Source organism: Sorex araneus, chromosome 2, assembly GCF_027595985.1.
Source record: "Sorex araneus isolate mSorAra2 chromosome 2, mSorAra2.pri, whole genome shotgun sequence".
NCBI classification, from domain to species: Eukaryota; Metazoa; Chordata; class Mammalia; order Eulipotyphla; family Soricidae; genus Sorex; species Sorex araneus.
Genome location: NC_073303.1, coordinates 27,660,093 through 27,679,462, shown reverse-complemented (window position 1 = coordinate 27,679,462; position 19,370 = coordinate 27,660,093). Strand labels below are relative to the sequence as shown.

Below are 19,370 nucleotides of genomic sequence, written 5' to 3'. Positions count from 1 at the left end.
GCGCCGGGCCGCCGTAATTACAGAGCCGCGCGCCGGGTATTTATAGGCCGGCTATAGATAGCGAGCGGACCGCCGCCCGCCCGACGGCGCGGGGCCCGGCGCGGGGCGGCGGGTCGGGCCCGAGGGGGCGCGCACGGGGCGGCGGGCGAGGGGGTCCGCGCGGCCGCCGACGCCGCGGAGGCGCCGGGAGGCCCGGGGCGCGGGGTCACGCGGGGACGGCTCGCGCCCGGGGCGCCCCCACGAGCGGGCGTGCCGGGCCGCGGGCGGAGCCGCCGCGAGCGAGCCCAGGCGCCGCCGCCCGCTGGCGCGGGGCGCGCGCGGCCGAACAAGGCGCCTTTGAGCGCGGCCCCGCCCCGCGGGCACCCCCGCTCCGCGCCCGCCCCACAAAGCGCGCCTTGTCCCCCACCCCGCGGCGGCGCGCCCCCCCCCCCCACCCCCAGGAGTCAACCTCAGTCGAGAAAACAGCGATTTTAATTTGAAAGCGATTTTATGTGAGTCAAAGTGTGGGGAAAGGACCCCCGGAGAGGGCTGCCGGGCGGAAGTCATGCAGCCCCGGCACCGGCTCGGCGGGGCGGGCGCCCGGGCTCCCCTCCACTCCGGGGCCCGCGGCCCCCGACCACGTGGCGGGACCCTGGATGCCCAAAGGCCGAGGGGTCGGGGGGGGGGGGGGGGGGGGGGGGGCTGCTCACCAAGCCGGTCCCCAAGCCCCGCGCTGCCGTGGCCGGCCCTTCCCCGTGGGAGGCCGGGCTGGGAGGGCCCAGGGCAGCAGCGCGGGCGCCTCCCCCACCCCACGGACGTCTCCGCCAGCCCGGGGAAGTACAGTACTTCTTTGAGTCTAACTGCGAGTCTCTATCCTCTGAGGAAATGAGAAAGCAGACCAGTTCCTGGTCTTCACCGGCGCCCCGCCACCACCCTTTCCTTTCAGTCTGACTGCAAGAGGTCAAGTGCGAGCGGCGGGCACCGTGGACGGGACACGGGGCAGGAGGGACCCCCGGCACCCTCCTCCACAGCAGCCCCTCATCTGCCGGGCTTGGAGAGAGAAAAGAACTGTGGGAGCACTACTCCCACGCCCATCAGCTGGGGGGCCTGCCCCCCAACAGCCGTCTCTGGGGAGTTCCCACTGCCACTCTTCAGAGGGGGGTTAGTGAAAAGGAAGATGAGAAGGAAGCAAACTCCTGCGCAAGGCCAGTGCTTTGTGCGGGGGGAAGGGGAGCAATCATTCCGGGCAGGGTTAAGGAATCACCCCAAATCGTGGGAGACCCAGACAGACTCAGAGCCTCAAGGCCACTGGAGAGGTCCAGTCCTTACGGGGGTCAGAGCCCCTCTGACGTGGGGCACGGAGAAAACCCTCCAGGAGTTTAGAGACCCCACCTAACCCCTCCCAGAGGTCTGCACTCTGTGCCTCCTCCTCACCCACCAAGATTCTAGGACCTTCTAGGATCCAGGCCCTCCCCAGAGCGCCTCCAGGCTCCACATCCCTGTGGCCAGTACACGTCTCCGACACCAGCGCCCGGACCAGGCCTGGGTGTGGTCTCGGCTCAGGCCAGCTGGTGGGGAGCCTCCAGCATCTCCATGAGGAAAGTGTCGATGGGGGTGTCGCCAATAAGCTTGAAGAAAAACAGGTGCTCTAAACACTTAAGGCCGATGGACCTGAGGGCAGGAAGACGGAGCAGCAGCTTGGCAAACCTGCGGGGGTAAGGAAAAGCAGCTGAGAGCTAGAAGACCCTCTCGCAGATGCCCCCCACCCCACCCCCTGCACAGGGCCCCCAGCTCTCACCGTCCCTGCTGCTCCGGGTACTTCTGCTTGCAGTAGGTCTCCAGGGACGCGTACACTTTCTCCCGCAGGACCTCTACTTCACTGGGGTTGGACAGGCCCTTGGCATCTAGGACGGCAGAGCAGAGGCCGAGGACAACACGTCAAATCAAAACATACGTGCACACATGGCCCTTTGGGGCCTCCTGGCCACCCCGTTCAGGCCCTGACTTGCCCGACACTAGATGCGGCCCGTGGGGCATGTGGGCCACGGGACGGTCCAAGGGGGAACACGGCAGCGGACACGGGAGAGCCTGAGCTGAGGGTCTTCCTGAGGGGACCGCTGGGGGCCTAGGAGGCTCCGAGGGCCGGTGCTCTTACCTGGGTTGAACAGAATGATGGCCCGCAGGCAGCCCAGCTCTGTCTTGTCCATCCTCATGTCACGCATTTTGGACACTAGCTCTGTCAGCACCCTGGAGAGGGACCTGCAGGTCACTCAAAGGTCACAGCTCAGCCAGCCTTGGACACGGACCAGTCTATATGCACCACCCCGACCACCGACACGCCGACCTAGCTGACGGCCACTGACCGGTCAAAGATGGCACCCACGCCGGCAGAGTGGGCAGAGTTGCGGTGCACGTGGAGCCCCGTGGCCAGGAGGATGCCATCCCGGACGTCAATGGATCGGTGGGAAAAGGAGGCAATGAGCAGCTCGTTCCAGCCTGGGCAGGGGGCAGCAAGGGGCAGACGCCGGAGATCAGTCCCCGGGACCACAAGCGCATCGGGCAGGGGAGAGGAAGAGGCGGGAGGGCCAGTGAGCTCAGCCCGGATGCGGGTGACTGAAGGACACCGACAAGGGGGCAAACGTCAAGGGCACTGACCTGCCCGCAGCAATATGACCTGGTCATCCAGAGGCAACGAGGAGAAGTGTGGGATCCTCTTGGCCCACTCAACCAGCGTGAACAGCTGTTTGTCAGCGGCCTGACAGATGTTAGTCACAGGGTCGTTTGGCTGCAGGAGACGGAAGTGAGAGTTACAAAGGGTTTGGAGGTACGCCGAAAGCCCCCCCACACTTGTAAAAGGTGGCTGACACTCCCTCCTTGCACTCAGGCTCTCTTCAGTCCCCACCTATAGCGGCTCCTGCCCATCGGGCCCTCTCTTCCAACAAAGCTTTGGGACTTGCCTTGGGCTCTGCCAGTGGGTTACTGGGAAGCCACACCCCCGCCTATGACAGACCGTGTCTGACAGCACTTCCAGTCCCAGGCCGTGTTAGTTGGGAGAGGAGGGGGAGAGAGACCTAAGTTCCTGCCCCCCGCGCCCCCACCAGGAAGGAGAGTGGACTGAACCCATCACTCACGCTGCTGCCGCTACCCCCGGTTCCCCCGGGACCCTCAACGCCCTGGTCACTCTTCTGCTCCACAGCCAGCTCTGCCTCCAGGATCCTGTCCACAGGCATCTCCTCGGGGGCTCCCCCAGCCCCCTCCCCATCCCCGTCCTTGTCCTTCCCCCGCTGACGCTCCTCCTGTACCGCTAGGGAAGAAGGGAGAAGAAAAAGTAGAAAATCAGCAGTCAGCCCCCAGGGGCTCCCAGACTGTCCTCAGAACTCTCAGGGTCTCGTGGCTCATAGGAGGTATTTGTAGGAACAGTTGCAGAAAGTGAGTACGTCACTAAAACAATGGAGATGGCGTCCAAGAAAGAAAAGGGAGAGGGGCTGGAGCGATGGCACAGCGGGTAGGGCGTTTGCCTTGCACGCGGCCGACCCGGGTTTGAATCCCAGCATCCCATATGGTCCCCTGAGCACCGCCAGGGGTAATTCCTGAGGGCAGAGCCAGGAGTAACCCCTGTGCATCGTCGGGTGTGACCCAAAAAGAAAGAAAAGGGAGAGTAAAGGAATTAGAAAAATTAAAAAACCCTGATATTTAAATGGAGTCCTTACAACACACTAGGAAATGTGCCAAGCACGCTGTAACATTCATTCAGTCACTGCAAGGAACCTGTATTTGTCTGTGTTTTTGTTGTTGTTTTGGGGCCACACCCACCTGTACTCCTGTAGGTACTAGGGGACTGCACCTAGTGCCAGGGACGGAACTGTCGAGCCTTACCCCTGAACTCGCTCTCCAGCCCCGTCCCCATTTGTTACAGAGTTCAAGGCTTGGGGAGTCAAACAGCTTGCCCACGTCCACACATCACACAGCAAGTCAATCTGAATCAAATGCAAATCCTGCATTGGGACTAAATGAAAGGCAACGTCCGAGGTCATCAGAGATAGTCAGACCCCAGCCCTGCCACTCTTTGCTTGATGACCCTGGCTAAGCAGCCCTCACTCACACCCTCCAAGTCAGGGATTGGACCAAGAAACTCTCCCAAGTCTCTCAGAACTCCAGAAGGAGACGTAAGAAAGAGGCGACAGGTGGGTCTTCAGTCAAGTCTGCAGCTTACAAGGGTCGACTCCCAGTGTGGAGAAGACACCACAGACAACAGGGAGATGGGGACAGACACTAGGTCAAAAAGGGGGTCGGAGCAATAGAACAGTGAGTAGGGTACTTGCTTTGCACACAGCTGACCCTGGTTTGATACCCGGCATCCCGAGCACCACCAGGAATAATTCCTGAGTGTAGGAGTAAGACCTGAGCATCACCGGGTGTGATCCCACCAAAAAAAGAGCGGGGAGGAAGGGCAGCTAAGGAGTTCCCACCACTGAAGAAGACAAGTCATCCTTCCCCGCAGCAGCCCAGGGGAGGGTAATCAAGGTAGAACCATTAGGAAGGAAACTCAGGAGGCCAACTAGACCGTGTCCAGGAACCCGGAAGATGAGCTAAAAGGGTAGAGACATGAGAAATCAAACACCGCCCCCTGGAGGACAGAGAGAGAAAAACCAGCGCCGTCTTTCCCTGAGAGTCTGGAAGTCCCCTCACATTTCCTGGGGCCTGGGGAAGGCCGGAGGGGCAGGCCCTTACCTTCCCGCTTCATGCCCGTGGCCAGGCACTTCTGATAGCGGCAGTACTGGCAGCGGTTCCGCTGGCGCTTGTCCACCGTGCAGTCCTTGTTGTCGCGACATGAGTAGGTCAGGTCCTTACGGATGGTTCGCTTGAAGAACCCTTTGCAGCCCTCGCAGCTATAAACCCCGTAGTGTTTGCCTGCATGGGGATGGAACAGCAGCGAAAGGCTGTGTGCAGACCGCGCGCGCGCGTGCGCGCACACACACACACACACACACACACACACACACACACACAGAGCCTGTCTTCTCAGTCTGTCTTCACCAAACAGAGCAGGGCACTCGGACACCAGAGATGATCTAGTCCCACTCCCTCCTTGCTGCCCACTGACCTGACAAGAGCCCCCCTTCCTCCTCATTGCCCACTCTGGGCTGCAGGTTCTGGCACTCTCATCAGGTGTTCTCAGCCCGCTGGCTCCAAGACAACCCCTCCAGCCCAAGGGACCCCCGGGGAGGGAAGGTGAACAGCACACTTCTCCCCTCCAGCTGGTGCTCTGAGCCCCGTACCTGAACTTCGGTCCCCACAGATTGCACACAGCCGTTTGCCAGCCCCAGGGCCACCAGGGGGCGGTGGACAGTGCAGGCCCCGGACTCCTAGGACTGGTGGCTTCACATCTTCAGGGGGGCCAGCCCCACCCACAGGGAGCGACACTGTTGAGTTAATCTGGGGTGGGGGGAAACAGGGAGGTCACAGGGGAACTGAGTGGGCAGGACAGTCTCCGAGGGGAAGGTGATCATTCCTACTCCCCCACCCCATCCCTTCATTGCACATTCCGGAGGGCACCAGCTACAGTACTCCAGGAGTAGGATCACCCCTGGGGCAAGACCCTCAAGAGATTAGCCTCCCTGGTAACAAAGGCCTAGAATGGTTTGGATCTCCATTAACAAGACAGAAGACCGTCTGGGTTTCTTCAAAGGATGGGGAAGGCAGCATGCAATGAAAGGTCAGTCACCTTAAAAGGGCAGGGCTGCCCCCAGACCACAGATCTCAAAGGTCAGTGGGTCACCGAGACCACAGAGAAATTAAAGTGGAGAGGAAATAGAGCCCCCCTCCCCCAACCTCTCACCTGGGGGCTGCTGACAGGCCCGGAGAATCCAGGGGGCGCTGGAGGGGGCAGGCCAGGGGAGCCCATGGAAGAGCTGATGACAGGGAAGGGGGAGCCTAGGGGAGGGGGTGGCATTGGGGGTGGGGCCCCTGAGCCTCCAAGGGATGGCGCTGCTGAAGGGGGTAGGGGGGGCCCAGGAGGAGAAGGGGGAGGGGCTCCCTGGGGAAGGGGGTTGGGGGAGGAACTGTCTGGGCTTCGGGAGTCTGAGGGAGGGGCACACGAAAGCACAGACACACACAAGACAGGAGACAAAAAGAGAACATGAGTTTTCACTTCATCATCCAACTCCAATTCTCTGCCCGCCGCACCACGCCAGCCCACCCCACTCATCCCGAGTCCAGCGACACCCTGTTATCACTCGACAGCCGATGTCCCCACTGTGGTGAGAGGGAGGGGGTCCCAGTGGGGAGGAGGGCAGTTCAGGCAAGAAAAAAAAATCCGGAACAACGCATCTGGTCACCCCAAATCCAGCGGCTTTTCGGGTGGGTAAAGCGGCACGTGGGGTGGCGCAACTGGCCCCGGCACTTCCAGCTTGGGAGCCGGGACATGCCGGGAAAGGGACAGGCGCCCGACACCCCTCCGAGGGCTCGGGACCCGCCTGCAAATGTCGAGTCCTCGAGCCGGGGAAGCCGGGGCGCACGGCCCGGCCGGCCCTGGGGCGCGCGGGGCCTCGGGCTCCGCGGCGCCCCCGCCCCGCCCCGCCCCGGGGGGCCGGGCGCTGGGGCCCCGGGAGGAGACGCGTGTTTACAAACAAGGGGGCGGGAGCGCCGGGGACGCGGCCAGGCGCGGGGGAGGGGGCAGATAACTCGGTCACTGGCCCGCCAGCCCGTCTGCCGGGACACTCACCCCGCCCGCTGTCGCCCATCCCGTCCCGTCCAGCCTCCCCCGGCTCCGGCTCCGGGCTTTGTGGGTCTCCCGCCGCCGCCGCCGCCGCCGCCGCCGCGGGATCCAGCCAGGGCCGCCGCCGCCGCCACCGGGACGCGACCCCACAATGCATTTCTTTTCGCACCCCCACCGGCCCACACTGCCCCGCGGCATGCCGCTGCGGGAGGAAGGGCGGGCGCGCGGCCCAGGACATGCCGCCCGGCCGAGCGCGGGAATGTCGAGGGGCCCGGGGGCTGCCGGGGGACCAGCCGAGCACGAGGGAGACCCAGAGGGAAAGCAAAACCGAGAAAGAGACTGGCCTCGACCGGGTCGGACTACACGCTGCGCTCTGCTCGGTACCAAAATGACAGCGCCGCTGCGGCAGCCATGTTGATACGGACGGGAAGTCTCGGCGCCAGGGCCCGCCCCCGCGGTCTCGGCGGGCCTGTGAGCGGCCCGGCCCGGCCCGCCGCCGCCGCCCCCGCGCCCGCGCATGCGCGCCGCCGCCCGGCGCCTCTCCGCTACCCGAGCGCCTCCATGTTGGTAAAGGGGTCGGGGACGGGGACAGAACGGAACTTCCTCTTCTCGCGGGAGCTGGAGGCGTGACTGCCACGTCCGAGCAAACCGGGAAAGAAGAGGATCCCGGAGCCGGTGAGACTTCCCTGCTTTTCGCTACCGTCCTTCCCCAGGCCTCTCTCCGCACGTGGTGGGTCATAGAGACGAGGGCCCAGAGAGTCCCTAGAGTGCAGGATCTAAGCCTAGAACGGTGTCCCGGGGGCCCTACATCCGGGAGGGATCGCGGGAGCAAAAGAACGAGCCTTGGGAACAATGTGGGTGGAGACAGAATGGAACGGGGGGCATGAGCCTTGGAAGTGGATGACGGGCATGTGTGAAGCCCGCATGGGTGTTGAGGGTCAAGTGGAGTCACTGTCTCTGTCCCTCTGGTCAGCGTGATGGCCAGAGGCCTGGGGCCCCCCTACAAGGTAGCCGTGGGACTGCTGACCTGGGCGGCCTTGGGGCTGCTAGTGGCCGGACACGGGGGTCACGGAGACCCGCACGACGAGCTGCACGAGAACTTCCATGGCCACGGCCACGGGCACTCACATGAGGATTTCCACCATGGACACAGCCATGCGCATGGCCATGGACACAGCCATGCCCATGGCCATGGACATACTCATGAAAGCATCTGGCACGGGCACACCCACGGTCACGACCATGGACATTCCCATGAGGATATGCACCATGGCCATAGCCATGAGCACAGCCATGGAAGCTTTGGGGAGTCTGGGGCTCCAGGCATCAAGCAGAACATGGACACTGTCACTCTCTGGGCCTATGTGAGTCCCCAGGGAATGGGGGGAGGGGATGGCTCTGGATTGTCGTGAATCCCTGCACCACTTGACCCCATCTCTCTCTCCCCCCAGGCACTAGGCGCCACAGTGCTGATATCTGCAGCCCCATTTTTTGTCCTCTTTCTCATACCTGTGGAGTCAAACTCCCCCCGGCATCGCTCTCTGCTCCAGATCTTGCTTAGTTTTGCCTCAGGTGGGCTCCTAGGAGATGCCTTCCTGCACCTCATCCCTCATGCTCTGGGTAAGTGACCTCAAAAGTAAATAAGAGGCTAGCGTCCCTGAGATTCCTGGTCTCCTGATATTTTCTCCAGTGTCAGACTCACATGGGATAAACTCCCTCATTAGGCCTTTCATCCCCTTCCTCCAGAACCGCATTCTCATCAGCCTGTGGAACAGCCTGGAGGACACGGACATTCCCACAGTGGTGAGGAGGGAGTGGATGGGCACGGGTTGGGGCGCTGGGGAAGGTCTGTCCCTTCCTGTCCGCCTGCCCCTGGAGAGAAAGAATCCCGAATCCTCACCTCCTTAATGTGTCACTCTCTCCATCCCCAGGACAGGGTCCCCTACTGTCAGTGGGCCTCTGGGTGTTGGGTGGAATCGTCGCCTTTCTGGTGGTGGAGAAATTTGTAAGACATGTGAAAGGAGGACATGGACATGGTCACAGCCATGGGAGTCATGGACACGGAAAACATGGTGAGTCCAGGAACATTCCAGAGGTCATCTTGCCGATCTTAGGTGCCCCATGCTCACCAACTTCTTTCTTGCCATAGAGCGTTCCTCAAAGGAGAAGCAGAGCTCAGAGGAAGAAGAAAAGGAAGGAGGGGGGTCACGAAAAAGGAAAGGCGGACAGGCAGTACCCAAAGATGGGCCTGTGAGACCTCAGAATTCTGAAGAGAAAAAAAGAGGTTCAGGTGAGGGCCTGGGTTGGTGATAAGCTCTGGCAAGTCGGGTCATCGTGGGTCTCCCGGAGTCTGGGCTGTGGATAATGACAGGTGTTTGGGAAATGGGGAGGGACTGGGTGTGAGGGGGCGCCTGAGCGAGAGAGTGATTGGGCTGGCCGGGGCTCGGTAGGTTGGGCGCCGCCCCTGATCATTTCCTCTCCCTTTCCTTCCATACAAGATCTCCGTGTATCGGGGTACCTGAATCTGGCTGCTGACCTGGCACATAACTTTACGGATGGCCTGGCTATTGGTGCCTCATTTCGAGGGGGACGGACACTAGGGATCGTGACCACAATGACTGTCCTGCTACATGAAGTCCCCCATGAAGTTGGGGACTTTGCCATCTTGGTCCAGTCTGGCTGTAGCAAAAAGCAGGTTGGTGATAATGTGAACCAATTGTGGTTGCCTTCGACCCTTTATTCATTATTCACCCTCTTCAAACCCGAGACTGCCTTCATTAGTTCCAGACAGGTTACACTGTTTGGAATATCAGACCCCTTAGGAAGGCAGGGAAAGGAGTTCCGTTCCTTTGCCTTCTAGTTCATAGTGTTTTGGACTGTGATCCATAAGCCATCTGTGTAACGGCTGATAAAGGCCTTTGTATCCCCCTTTGCACTGGACCCAGTGAATTGGAAGATGTGTGAAAAGTCAGACTCTTCGGGCAGTGTCTACTCTCGACCTCTTTCTGTTCCTTCTCTTGTGTCCCTCTTCTCTGCATCCCTAATACCCCGCAGCCATATATGAGTCACCAATAATCCTTAGGTGTTAGTGAGTGCCTCTCTCTTTTCTGCTCACCAGGCGATGCGTCTGCAACTCCTGACGGCACTAGGGGCACTGGCAGGCACAGCCTGTGCCCTCCTCACTGAAGGCGGAGCGGGGCCTGGCTGGGTCCTGCCATTCACCGCAGGTGGTTTTATCTACGTAGCGACAGTGTCTGTGTTGCCTGAGCTGTTGAGGGAGGCATCACCACTGCAGTCACTTCTGGAAGTGCTGGGGATCCTGGGGGGCGTTGCCATGATGGTGTTGATTGCCCATCTCGAGTGAGAGGTGGGACAAACTACCCCCACCTGATCCCAAACCTCTAGCCTCGAGGTCCTTCAGGTCAGAGTCCTGTGGAGGCTGGGGGCCCTGGCTAGAGACAGCTGCCAAGGGAGCAGCATTGGCTTGGCGTGAGGGTCCGGAGGTTTGTTGACTTTTGTAGAGGTGAGAGGGAGAGGGACCATATGTGTATGTATGTGTATATATATACATGTGTGTGTGTGCTGACCATGTTTGTTGGGTTTGGGGAGCTAAGTAGGGGGGTGGGGGGATGAAGACTGGCACAGAGGGGGAACGGCAGCCTACCCCAGCCCCCTACCCATTAGTTGGGGACCAAGCTGCCACACGCTGGCTTCTGTTTTCCCTCCCTCCCACAGCGGAGGTGTCAGGGAAGGCCGGAGCCCTGGACAGTGGTGGTAGCAGGAGGAGTCAACAGGAGGGATGACCATCAATCAGTGGTGTGGCCTGATTTGGAAGTGATGAGGGAGGGGGTTGGGGGAGCTGTTAATCTTAGGGCCTGATTTTTTTTTGTTTCTATTCTTTTTATATCACTGTTGGAATCTTGGGGAAGGGTGGTGACTAGCAATAAAGTCCTTGAATCTCCGCCCCATGTGCAGTCTTTGTCTCTTCCTTTTTTTGAAGGGTCGGGGGACTGAGGGGGGATTAGTAGGGTCCCATGCTCCCTGGTCTCCCCAGGCCCGCAGCGGTGGTGCCTGGCCACGCCCCCGAGGTGGGAGGTCTGACTGCGCTAGCGGCCGCAGATGGCCCAAGGGGCCAGCAGGCTCTCATTGGCTGGGCTTTGTCCTAGCCCCGCCCCCTCTGCGCCCGGATTGGCTCGGTGCTGAGCGGTCCGCCCCGCGGCTGCCCGCCATGGCGTCCCAGCTCCGGCTCCGCTCAGCGCTGGCCCTGGTCACAGGTTGAGGGGCCTGGTCTCCGGGTCGGGTTGGGGTGCCCGAGCATTCTGGGGGCCCGCAGTCGCTGTGGCCTCTGTCCCCAGGGGCGGGCTTCGCTAGCCGGGCGCACCGCTGACCTCTGCCCGCGGGGCCGCCCCGCGCCCCTCTCCCGCGTGTTCTCTCGCTCAGGTGCGGGGAGCGGCATCGGCCGAGCGGTCAGCGTGCGCCTGGCCGGAGAAGGCGCCGCCGTGGCCGCCTGCGACCTGGACGGGGCAGCGGCGCAGGAGACTGTGCGGCTGCTGGACGGGCCGCCCCCGGGGCCCCACGCCGCTTTCCAGGCCGACGTGTCGGAGGCGGGGGCCGCCCGGCGCCTGCTGGAGCAAGTGCAGGTGAAGCTGGGCCCGGCCCCGCGCCGCCGCCGCCGCCCCTCTTCTGGCCCGCGGGACTTGATTGGTGTGTCACCTCCCCCTCCCACAGGCCCGCTATTCTCGCCCGCCATCTGTTGTCGTGTCCTGTGCGGGCATCACCAGGGATGAATTTCTGCTCCACCTGTCTGAAGATGACTGGGACAAAGTCATAGCTGTCAACCTCAAGGTGGTGACCTATGCATCTGTGGCTTGCGGCCCTTCCTGCCCGGAGAGGGGGTGGCTGGCTAAGACTGCCTGTCCCTGTCACTCTCTCCCTGCAGGGCATCTTTCTAGTCACTCAGGCTGCAGCCCAGGCCCTGGTGTCCAGTGGTTGTCACGGCTCCATCATCAACATCAGTAGCATTGTAGGGAAGGTGAGGCTGGGACAGGTCAGCCGACACAGTGGACAGAGCGCCCGCACCTTGGGACCGCTGGTTTATCCCCGAATGTCTGACTCCCCCGTAGGTGGGAAACGTGGGACAGACCAACTACGCGGCATCCAAGGCTGGAGTAATCGGGCTCACGCAGACCGCAGCCCGGGAGCTTGGACGGTGGGGAGCAGGGGTGCCTTTGCCCAGGCGGGGGAGCGGGGCGCCCGAGGACGGGGCAGCGTCCAGTGCCTCTCCAGGGACAGCAGCCGCTCTCCCTTCCACAGACACGGGATCCGCTGTAACTCGGTGCTCCCAGGGTTCATTACAACACCAATGACACAGAAAGTGCCACAGAAAGTGCTAGACAAGGTAGGCGGCTGGCAGAGAGCAGCAGGGTGGCCTGGGCCACAGGGAGGATGCCGGGCAAGGTGTCTGGCAGAGAGGAGGGAGCAAGCAGTGAGTCGTGAATGAAGATAAAAGTGTTGCAAACTCATTCCACCCAAAACACCATGAAACTTACACGTGTGTCTCCTTACAGGTGACTGGAATGATCCCTATGGGCCATATGGGGGACCCTAAGGGTGAGCACTGAACGATGAGGGGGTCTGAATACAAAGACCCCAGAGTTTGTAGTACCTTGGGTTTTCACCAGGCCTGGGATGGGGGGAAAGGGCAGGGGGGCATTGGAGAAGACCATGCGTCTGCTGGGAGACGACAGCCACTTTAGGCCCCTGATCCTCGCCGTTTCCATAGACGTGGCAGATGTAGTCGCCTTCTTGGCATCTGAAGACAGTGGATACATCACAGGGGCTTCAGTGGAAGTTACTGGTATGAGGCCACAGTGGGGAGGGAGCGGGCCAAAGGGGACCTGGATGGGGGGTGCGGGGAGCCACCAAGGGCAGAAGTTGCCCTGAAGGAGGGCTCCCGACCCATCCCAGTGCCTCTGTCCGAATGTTCCTGCCCCTCCCAGGAGGTCTTTTCATGTAATGCCTCAAGGACCCTGGATGGTGCTGCTCCCCCGCCGCTCCACCCGGCCTCCCGCTGATGAGGACTCGGAGTTCCCAGGCCACAAAAGGGGTGGCCGGTGTATGACTCAGGAATGCTGAATATGGGAGGCAGGGGTGCCTGTGACCCTAATAAATTCCAAATCCTCTTCCCTGCCACCTCCGGTTCTTCTTGTGTCCAAGCCCTCAGACCCTTCCCCACCGCCCCCTCCTTCCCCTTTCCCGCGGGATTGTTCCCTTTCACTGTCTGGTCTCCCAGGGCAACCCCCGCCACCGGGTGTGAGAGGAGAGTGTGTGTCACTGTGTCTGCGTGACACTCTGGGCTTTTTGGGGAGGGAGGGGGGTCTCCACCCCACCCCTTCTACCGGCCCTACAGCCCCCCCATCCCCTACCCCCCAAGACCCTGAGTTCTTATGGTCCCCCAGGGGTGATTTTTTTTTTTCAAGGCCTCATCCCGGTGTCCATTCTGGTCTTGGGAGGGGGTCTTGGAACAGGTGGTCCTCCCCCCACCCTCTCCTTTCTCCAGGTCCCCTCCCCTTTCTCTCCACCTTACAATAGCTGCAGCCGGCCTGGGGTCGGATGGGGGGATTAGGGGAGGGGGCCAGGATTAGGGGAATGGACCAGCCATGAAAGGGGCTGGAGGAGCGCAGAGGGAGGGGGCTGGGAGGAGGAGGGAGGGGAGGGGGTCCGCGCTAATCGACTCAGGAGCCCACATAAGGACTGGCCACCGACTGAAGGAGAGGACAGGGAAGTAGGGGGAACCCGGGGGAGGGGGCGAGGGGACCCACATCTGCCTTGGCCCAGAAACGGGCCACCCCCTGGCAGCTGCAGCCCAAGTCCGGGAGGCCGAGCTCAGGCTGGAGGAGACGGGACGCCCCTCGGGGCCTCCTTCCCCGCTGCACCCCCTCTCGTCCCCCTGCCCTCGGTGGGGTCGCTCTGCCCCTTCCTCTTCCCTTCCCTCCCCGTCCCCTTCCTTCACAGTTCTGGAGGGGGGTTCTGCCCGCTTCCCACTCCAGACACTCTGCCCCGTCCGCCGCGCACACCCCCGCCCCGAGAGGGACCCCATGTAGTGCTTCCGCGTGGTGTCTCCACCGCCCCGACCCTCCCGTGCGCCTCCCGCCCCCGGGCCGGGCCGGGCCGCGGCTCCTGATTGTCCAAACGCAATTCTCGAGTCTCCGGCTCTGGCCGAGAGTTGAGTCTGGACGTCCCGAGCCGCCGCCCCCAAACCTCGAGGGGAGAGCGGGGTCGGAGAGGGCAGGGGGAGGCCAGGCGGAGGGGGCAGCCAGCGCCCCCGGTGGGAATGGGGTTCCCGGACCCCTCGGCACGCAGTTGCGTTCACAGGACCGGAGAACTGAAGCGGCGACGGACGGGGCCCCCCACCCCAGCATCCCGGGCTGGGGGTGCCCGAGAAGTTGCGTGCAGCGGGGTGGGGGCTGGGGGGCTGAGGCCGGCTCCGCGGGGACCCGGGAGTGGGGGAGGGAGGCGGACCCTTTCCCGCCCCCCCCCGCCCCCGGCCGTCCCCTCCGGGGGTCCGGCGGTCCCAGGCCCCGCCCTCCGGAGCTGGGGGCCCGGGCCAGGGGCGCGCCGGGGGACGCGGGGGCCGGCCGGGGGCGCGGCCGGCGGGGCCGGCGCGGGGCAGCGCGGGGAGCCGGGCCTCACGCCGCGCGCCACCCGGGCCGCGAGTGGCGGGTGACGTCCGGGCGCGGGCGGGGTGGCGGGCCGGGCGGAAGTGACGTCGGGCCCCAGCGCCCGGGCCATGGCGGCGGCGGGAGCGGCTGCTGTGTGAGCCGCGGCCGCCGAGCGAGCGAGCGAGCGAGCGGCGGGGCCCCGACGCGGGCCCGAGAGCGGCGCCGCGGCGGCGGGAGCGCGGGCGGCAGGAGCCGGGTGAGGGGCCGCGTGGGGGCCGAGCGGGGACCCCCGGAGGGGCGGGGTCTGCGCCGGGCGCCCCCTGACGCCCGCCGCCCCTCCCCCTCCCCGCTCCCCAGTCTACCTCTCTCCGCCGCCGCCCCGAGCCCCGGTGGGGGTCTGGGCCCCGTCACCATGACGACGCCGGCGAATGCCCAGAATGCCAGCAAAACGTGGGAACTGAGTCTGTACGAGCTCCACCGGACCCCGCAGGTGACAGGGGACCCCCCCCCGCCCGCCCGCGGCCCCTCCAGCCACACACCCCCTCCACCCGCGGCCCCCTTCTCCTCCGGACCCTGCCCGTGTTCCCCGCCCCGCGACCCCCGTCCCCTCCCCCCCAATCACCTTTAATCTGTTCAAAGCACTTTGTCGCCTGTGTCGTTTCATTGCATTTCATCCCACAAACCCGCCACCCCAGCAAGGCAGAGCGCGGACAATTGCGAGCCTTGTTTGAGAGACAGTAAACAGAAATCTCCACCATTGCTCAGTTCAGTGTCTCACCGGGCTCTGCATTTAAGACCGCCCCCCGCCCCCCCAGCCCCACCCCTGCACCCGGACTCCTTCGGATAACTGGAATGGGGATAGGCAGGATAACTGGAATGGGGAGAGGCCGTTGAATCTGCCCCTACTCTTAGTGGATGCTAATCCATTGTTCTATATTTTTTTAAACACACACACACACACACACACACACACACACACACACACACACACACTACACTCCCGTCATAAATCCCATCTTCTTTAGGTAGCAGCGACAAGGGGTACCCACATTCCACCCTCATAATGTATTTCTCAGACCTCCCTTTCATGAACCACTTTGTTTCTAAAATCCTTTTCCCCTCCCACTGCCCCTGTTTCCCCCCCCACCCACGGGACCTGCAGGAAGCCATCATGGATGGCACGGAGATTGCGGTTTCCCCACGGTCACTGCACTCAGAGCTCATGTGTCCCATCTGCCTGGACATGCTGAAGAACACGATGACCACCAAGGAGTGCCTGCACCGCTTCTGCTCCGACTGCATCGTCACAGCCCTGCGCAGCGGGTAATGGAAGGAATCACTGGAGCTTGGGGTGGCCGGGGGGGGGGGGGGCGCGGGGCGGGGGAAGATACAGATCTGGGGCTGCCCCATGACATGCAGGAGACTGACGTGCTGGGCCTTTCTCTCACCCACGCCAGGAATAAGGAGTGTCCTACCTGCCGCAAGAAGCTGGTTTCCAAACGCTCTCTGCGGCCGGACCCCAATTTCGACGCGCTGATCTCTAAGATCTACCCTAGCCGGGAGGAGTACGAGGCCCACCAAGACCGCGTGCTCATCCGCCTCAGCCGCCTGCACAACCAGCAGGCTCTGAGCTCCAGCATCGAGGAGGGGCTGCGCATGCAGGCCTTGCACAGGTGCGAGGGCCGGGACAGGAGGGTGGGGGGCAGCAGGACTGGGGGGGCAGCTGGGTCAGACTCCTGATGCTCTTGGTGGCCAGCCCCCTTCTGAGCCCGAGCAGCCCCCAAGATGCCCACGGCCTCCGGGGCGGGCCTGACTGACGCCCTCCACGGAAATGGCAGTTTGAAACTGGCCATGGCCCTTAAGCCCAACTCCCCCTCCGACTCTGGAGGAGTCAGACCAGGAGAGTGGGAGAGTGACTGAGCATCATTCCCTCTGCGGGTGGTGCACACGCATGCACACATGCACGCACGCACGCATCCACTCCACCATCTCCAGTATGTCTGCCCATGACCAGAGGGCCTAGTTCAAACTGCCAAGTCCCATGGAGTATGTCTGGAGCGGAGGGGCCTGAGGCCCTTTGTGGCCATGAGCGTCTGCTTGCAGGCTCTTAGGCCCCATTTGGAGAGGCGAGGGACTCTGGTCTCAGTTATTTACCCTGTCTAAGTCTCGAATAGAATCTAAAAAATACATATATATATATATAGAATTGGTGTTATGTGAGGCATTGTGTGAACGGCATAGCTAGCGTGTAATAAACCTGAGGTGCTGTCATGTAATTTCTCTGATGTCTTATTCGCTGCAGTGGCGAGTCTTAAGGCCTCGTCTTTTCTAACCTTCCCCACTTGCTTCTACAGGGCCCAGCGTGTGAGGCGGCCGATGCCCGGCTCAGATCAGACCACCACGATGAGTGGGGGGGAAGGAGAGCCCGGGGAGGGAGAAGGGGATGGAGAGGACGTGAGCTCAGATTCAGCCCCCGACTCTGCCCCCGGCCCTGCTCCCAAGCGGCCCCGTCCCGGGGGTGCAGGGGGGAGCAGTGTAGGAACAGGGGGAGGTGGCGCGGGTGGGGTGGGTGGGGGTGCTGGCTCTGAAGACTCTGGTGACCGGGGAGGGACCCTGGGCGGAGGAACCCTGGGCCCCCCAAGCCCTCCTGGGGCCCCCAGCCCCCCGGAGCCAGGTGGAGAAATTGAGCTCGTGTTCCGGCCCCACCCCCTGCTCGTGGAGAAGGGAGAATACTGCCAGACTAGGTGAGCGCCCTGCCCCCACCCCAGACCACTGCCGAACCCATGGTCATGTAGACTTCCGTCCGACCCACAGAGACACCCCAACCCAGAGACCCTTTGGAAAGGCCCCCACGCCCCGTTCCCTCCACCATTGGAGGCTTGCGGTGCCCTAAGCCTGCCCCCTTTCCGTCCCCAGGTATGTGAAGACCACCGGGAATGCCACCGTGGACCATCTCTCCAAGTACCTGGCCCTGCGCATCGCCCTCGAGCGGAGGCAGCAGCAGGAGGCAGGGGAGCCAGGAGGGCCTGGAGGGGGAGCCTCAGATGCTGGGGGACCTGAAGCGGGGGGTGGGGAGGGCGGAGGCCCCGGAAGTGACGGCCCTGAGGAGCCCGCCTTGCCCAGCCTGGAGGGGGTCAGCGAAAAGCAGTACACCATCTACATCGCCCCTGGGGGCGGGGCTTTCACGGTGAGACCTGGTTGGGGGGTGGGGGGGGGAGGCACCTGGTAGCCCGCTCTGGTCCTGACGGCCGGTTGACCATCACTTATTTCTTTCCCTCCACCTTCCTTCTCCGTCCTCTGCTGGCTTTGCTGCTGCTTCTCGTTGATTTCCTTTTTCCTTCCTCCATCCTGGTCACTCATGATTCCCGCTTTCACTTCTCGCCCATCTTCTCCCACCTTCCCGCCCGCTCCCCACCCCTGCCCGTCTCTCCTGCCCACTTCTTAGACACTGAATGGCTCGCTGACCCTGGAGCTGGTGAACGAGAAGTTCTGGAAGGTATCACGGCCACTGGAACTCTGCTATGCCCCCACCAAGGATCCAAAGTGACCCAACTGGGGACAGCCAGAGGATGGAGACCATGGGCTGTCCCTGTGTCCTGTCCCAGTCTAGCTTCCTTGCCCCCATTATTCCCCCCTCTCAGCTCCGCCAGCCAGCAAGAGAACACAAATGAGGACACGTGGCTTTTATACAAAATATCTATATCAGATTCTTCTATATTGTACAGTGTGACCCCACCCCCACCTCCTGCCTTTTCTATCTCCCTCTCCGCCTACACGAGTGTTGGGAAGGTTGAAGAACCCTCCCTCTGTTCCCTCTTACCAACAACAACAAATTTGCTTTGTTTTTCCTCTTTGAGCCCTGCAGTTGTGTGTCTGTGTATTACGTGGTACTAAGGGAGGGGGGAAGCAAAGGTGGGGGGATTCCACCTTGGAACAGGAGGGGAGTGTCAAAGATTACCCAGTGTGCAAATCCCACTCGTCTGAACTCCAAAGCAGCAACTAGAAAGCTGGGACGTGCCAGAGAGCTGGGACTCGCCAGCCTGGTGGCCGAGACCAGGTCCCGGCTGGCCCCAGAAGCCAGAAAGCCTGAAAGGCCGGGCCTGGAGTGCGGGAGGAACGGGAGGAATGGAGGGGAAGCAGGAAAGTGGCTCCAGAGAGGAAGGCTTGGGGCGTCCAGGGAAAGCCGGGTTTGCTCCCCTGAGTAGCCTGAAGAGCTCCCGGGGCCACCGGGTGCGTCAGAAACCAGAGACCGCCGCGCGAGCCTGGGAAGATTGGCGACCGCTGGCAGCGCCCACTTGGTGGCAAAACCCCAGAAGCCGGTTTGTGCGGCAGGAAGATGGAGTGGGGCGGAGTCGCGGGTTCGAGGACCTCCCAGCACTCGGCCCTGACCGCCACCCCCAACTCAAAGTAGTCGGATGGGGGGAGGGGCGGGGATGCGTTCCCAGCTGAGCACCAGCCTGGGGCCTGCGTGCGGGGGTCGCGGCGCCGGGTGCAGCCGTCCGTGCCGCCTAGCCGCCGGCGCGGGGCTGGGCCCGGTCTCGCGGCGTTGGAGAGGAGGTGTCGCCTCCGGGAGGGGACCGGACCCCGCCTCCCCGCCGCAGCCGCCAGCCTCGGGGGCCCTCGCGTCGCCCCTTGCGCCAGGTCGGCTCGTCGACTCCAGCCTGGGCAGCGCCGAGAGGGGTCACCGAGGGCGCTTCTCCTCTGGCTCGCAGTTTCCAGTCCCAGAACCGCAGGCCTCGCACCTGGGGTCACCCCCATACCTTCCGCCCGCGGACACAGCCCCCGCCGAGACCCAAGGGTGTGGTGGAGGAAGGTCCCCGGGAGAGCGCCCGCGCGGGCGGATCCGCCGCGTTCCGGGCACCCCGCGCCCGCTCCGGTCTCCCCGCGCGCCCGCGGCCTCGCCCCCTCTTCTCCCCCTTTTGTTTCCCTCCGGAAAGCTGCGCGGCCCCCAGCCCCACTCCCGCCTCTGGCCCCTGGTGTCTAAGTGGTCCCCCGCCCCCACATACACCCTC

General features: G+C 63.0%; 4 protein-coding genes across 7 annotated transcripts; 3 read left to right on the top strand and 1 right to left on the bottom strand.

Moving 5' to 3' along the window:
- Window positions 1-453: 453 nt before the first annotated feature.
- On the bottom strand, window positions 454-7,107 carry RXRB (retinoid X receptor beta). 2 transcript variants are annotated; one of them, XM_055128559.1, is made up of 10 exons: window positions 6,704-7,107; window positions 5,819-6,060; window positions 5,259-5,415; window positions 4,711-4,890; window positions 3,111-3,283; window positions 2,635-2,764; window positions 2,343-2,475; window positions 2,135-2,238; window positions 1,778-1,883; window positions 454-1,686 (listed from the first exon to the last, which is right to left on the bottom strand). In XM_055128559.1, the coding sequence occupies exons 1-10, from the start codon at window positions 6,933-6,935 to the stop codon at window positions 1,539-1,541; spliced, it is 1,605 nt and encodes a 534-aa protein (XP_054984534.1). In that variant the 5' UTR covers window positions 6,936-7,107; the 3' UTR covers window positions 454-1,538. The 2 variants fall into 2 exon arrangements, with proteins under 2 accessions (XP_054984534.1, XP_054984535.1); XM_055128560.1 differs by having other exon boundaries at window positions 2,135-2,226.
- Window positions 7,108-7,220: 113 nt separating this feature from the next.
- On the top strand, window positions 7,221-10,665 carry SLC39A7 (solute carrier family 39 member 7). Of its 2 annotated transcripts, none has more exons than XM_004617674.2 (8): window positions 7,221-7,372; window positions 7,671-8,061; window positions 8,149-8,317; window positions 8,444-8,500; window positions 8,629-8,769; window positions 8,847-8,987; window positions 9,196-9,392; window positions 9,816-10,665. In XM_004617674.2, exons 2-8 carry the CDS (start codon window positions 7,675-7,677, stop codon window positions 10,059-10,061), a joined length of 1,338 nt encoding a protein of 445 aa, XP_004617731.2. In that variant the 5' UTR covers window positions 7,221-7,372; window positions 7,671-7,674; the 3' UTR covers window positions 10,062-10,665. The 2 variants fall into 2 exon arrangements, with proteins under 2 accessions (XP_004617731.2, XP_054984537.1); XM_055128562.1 differs by having other exon boundaries at window positions 7,283-7,427.
- A 197-nt stretch (window positions 10,666-10,862) lies between these two features.
- Window positions 10,863-12,889, top strand: HSD17B8 (hydroxysteroid 17-beta dehydrogenase 8). Of its 2 annotated transcripts, XM_004617673.3 has the most exons (9): window positions 10,863-10,971; window positions 11,138-11,337; window positions 11,426-11,542; window positions 11,637-11,729; window positions 11,821-11,906; window positions 12,011-12,095; window positions 12,265-12,307; window positions 12,480-12,554; window positions 12,697-12,889. In XM_004617673.3, the coding sequence occupies exons 1-9, from the start codon at window positions 10,926-10,928 to the stop codon at window positions 12,711-12,713; spliced, it is 762 nt and encodes a 253-aa protein (XP_004617730.2). In that variant the 5' UTR covers window positions 10,863-10,925; the 3' UTR covers window positions 12,714-12,889. The 2 variants fall into 2 exon arrangements, 1 of the variants encoding a protein (XP_004617730.2); XR_008628642.1 differs by lacking the exon at window positions 12,265-12,307.
- Window positions 12,890-14,456: 1,567 nt separating this feature from the next.
- On the top strand, window positions 14,457-18,214 carry RING1 (ring finger protein 1). The gene is made up of 7 exons (XM_055128563.1): window positions 14,457-14,614; window positions 14,716-14,848; window positions 15,521-15,681; window positions 15,816-16,031; window positions 16,713-17,102; window positions 17,275-17,545; window positions 17,804-18,214. Exons 2-7 carry the CDS (start codon window positions 14,771-14,773, stop codon window positions 17,903-17,905), a joined length of 1,218 nt encoding a protein of 405 aa, XP_054984538.1. The 5' UTR covers window positions 14,457-14,614; window positions 14,716-14,770; the 3' UTR covers window positions 17,906-18,214.
- The last annotated feature ends 1,156 nt before the right edge of the window (window positions 18,215-19,370 follow it).

What these genes read in the sequence shown, in the direction of transcription:
- RXRB (XM_055128559.1), bottom strand. Translation starts at nt 6,935, where the DNA reads ATGTCCTGGGCCGCGCGCCCGCCCTTCCTCCCGCAGCGGCATGCCGCG. An exon ending in GGTCATATTGCTGCGGGCAG is followed by an intron (nt 2,476 to 2,634) that starts GTCAGTGCCCTT and finishes CCCCCTGCCCAG; the next exon opens with GCTGGAACGAGCTGCTCATT. An exon ending in TACCCGGAGCAGCAGGGACG is followed by an intron (nt 1,687 to 1,777) that starts GTGAGAGCTGGG and finishes TTACCCCCGCAG; the next exon opens with GTTTGCCAAGCTGCTGCTCC.
- SLC39A7 (XM_004617674.2), top strand. Translation starts at nt 7,675, where the DNA reads ATGGCCAGAGGCCTGGGGCCCCCCTACAAGGTAGCCGTGGGACTGCTG. An exon ending in CCTCATCCCTCATGCTCTGG is followed by an intron (nt 8,318 to 8,443) that starts GTAAGTGACCTC and finishes CCCTTCCTCCAG; the next exon opens with AACCGCATTCTCATCAGCCT. An exon ending in CTGGCTGTAGCAAAAAGCAG is followed by an intron (nt 9,393 to 9,815) that starts GTTGGTGATAAT and finishes TCTGCTCACCAG; the next exon opens with GCGATGCGTCTGCAACTCCT.
- HSD17B8 (XM_004617673.3), top strand. Translation starts at nt 10,926, where the DNA reads ATGGCGTCCCAGCTCCGGCTCCGCTCAGCGCTGGCCCTGGTCACAG. An exon ending in TCAGTAGCATTGTAGGGAAG is followed by an intron (nt 11,730 to 11,820) that starts GTGAGGCTGGGA and finishes ACTCCCCCGTAG; the next exon opens with GTGGGAAACGTGGGACAGAC. An exon ending in CACAGAAAGTGCTAGACAAG is followed by an intron (nt 12,096 to 12,264) that starts GTAGGCGGCTGG and finishes GTCTCCTTACAG; the next exon opens with GTGACTGGAATGATCCCTAT.
- RING1 (XM_055128563.1), top strand. Translation starts at nt 14,771, where the DNA reads ATGACGACGCCGGCGAATGCCCAGAATGCCAGCAAAACGTGGGAACTG. An exon ending in GTCACAGCCCTGCGCAGCGG is followed by an intron (nt 15,682 to 15,815) that starts GTAATGGAAGGA and finishes CACCCACGCCAG; the next exon opens with GAATAAGGAGTGTCCTACCT. An exon ending in GGAGAATACTGCCAGACTAG is followed by an intron (nt 17,103 to 17,274) that starts GTGAGCGCCCTG and finishes TTCCGTCCCCAG; the next exon opens with GTATGTGAAGACCACCGGGA.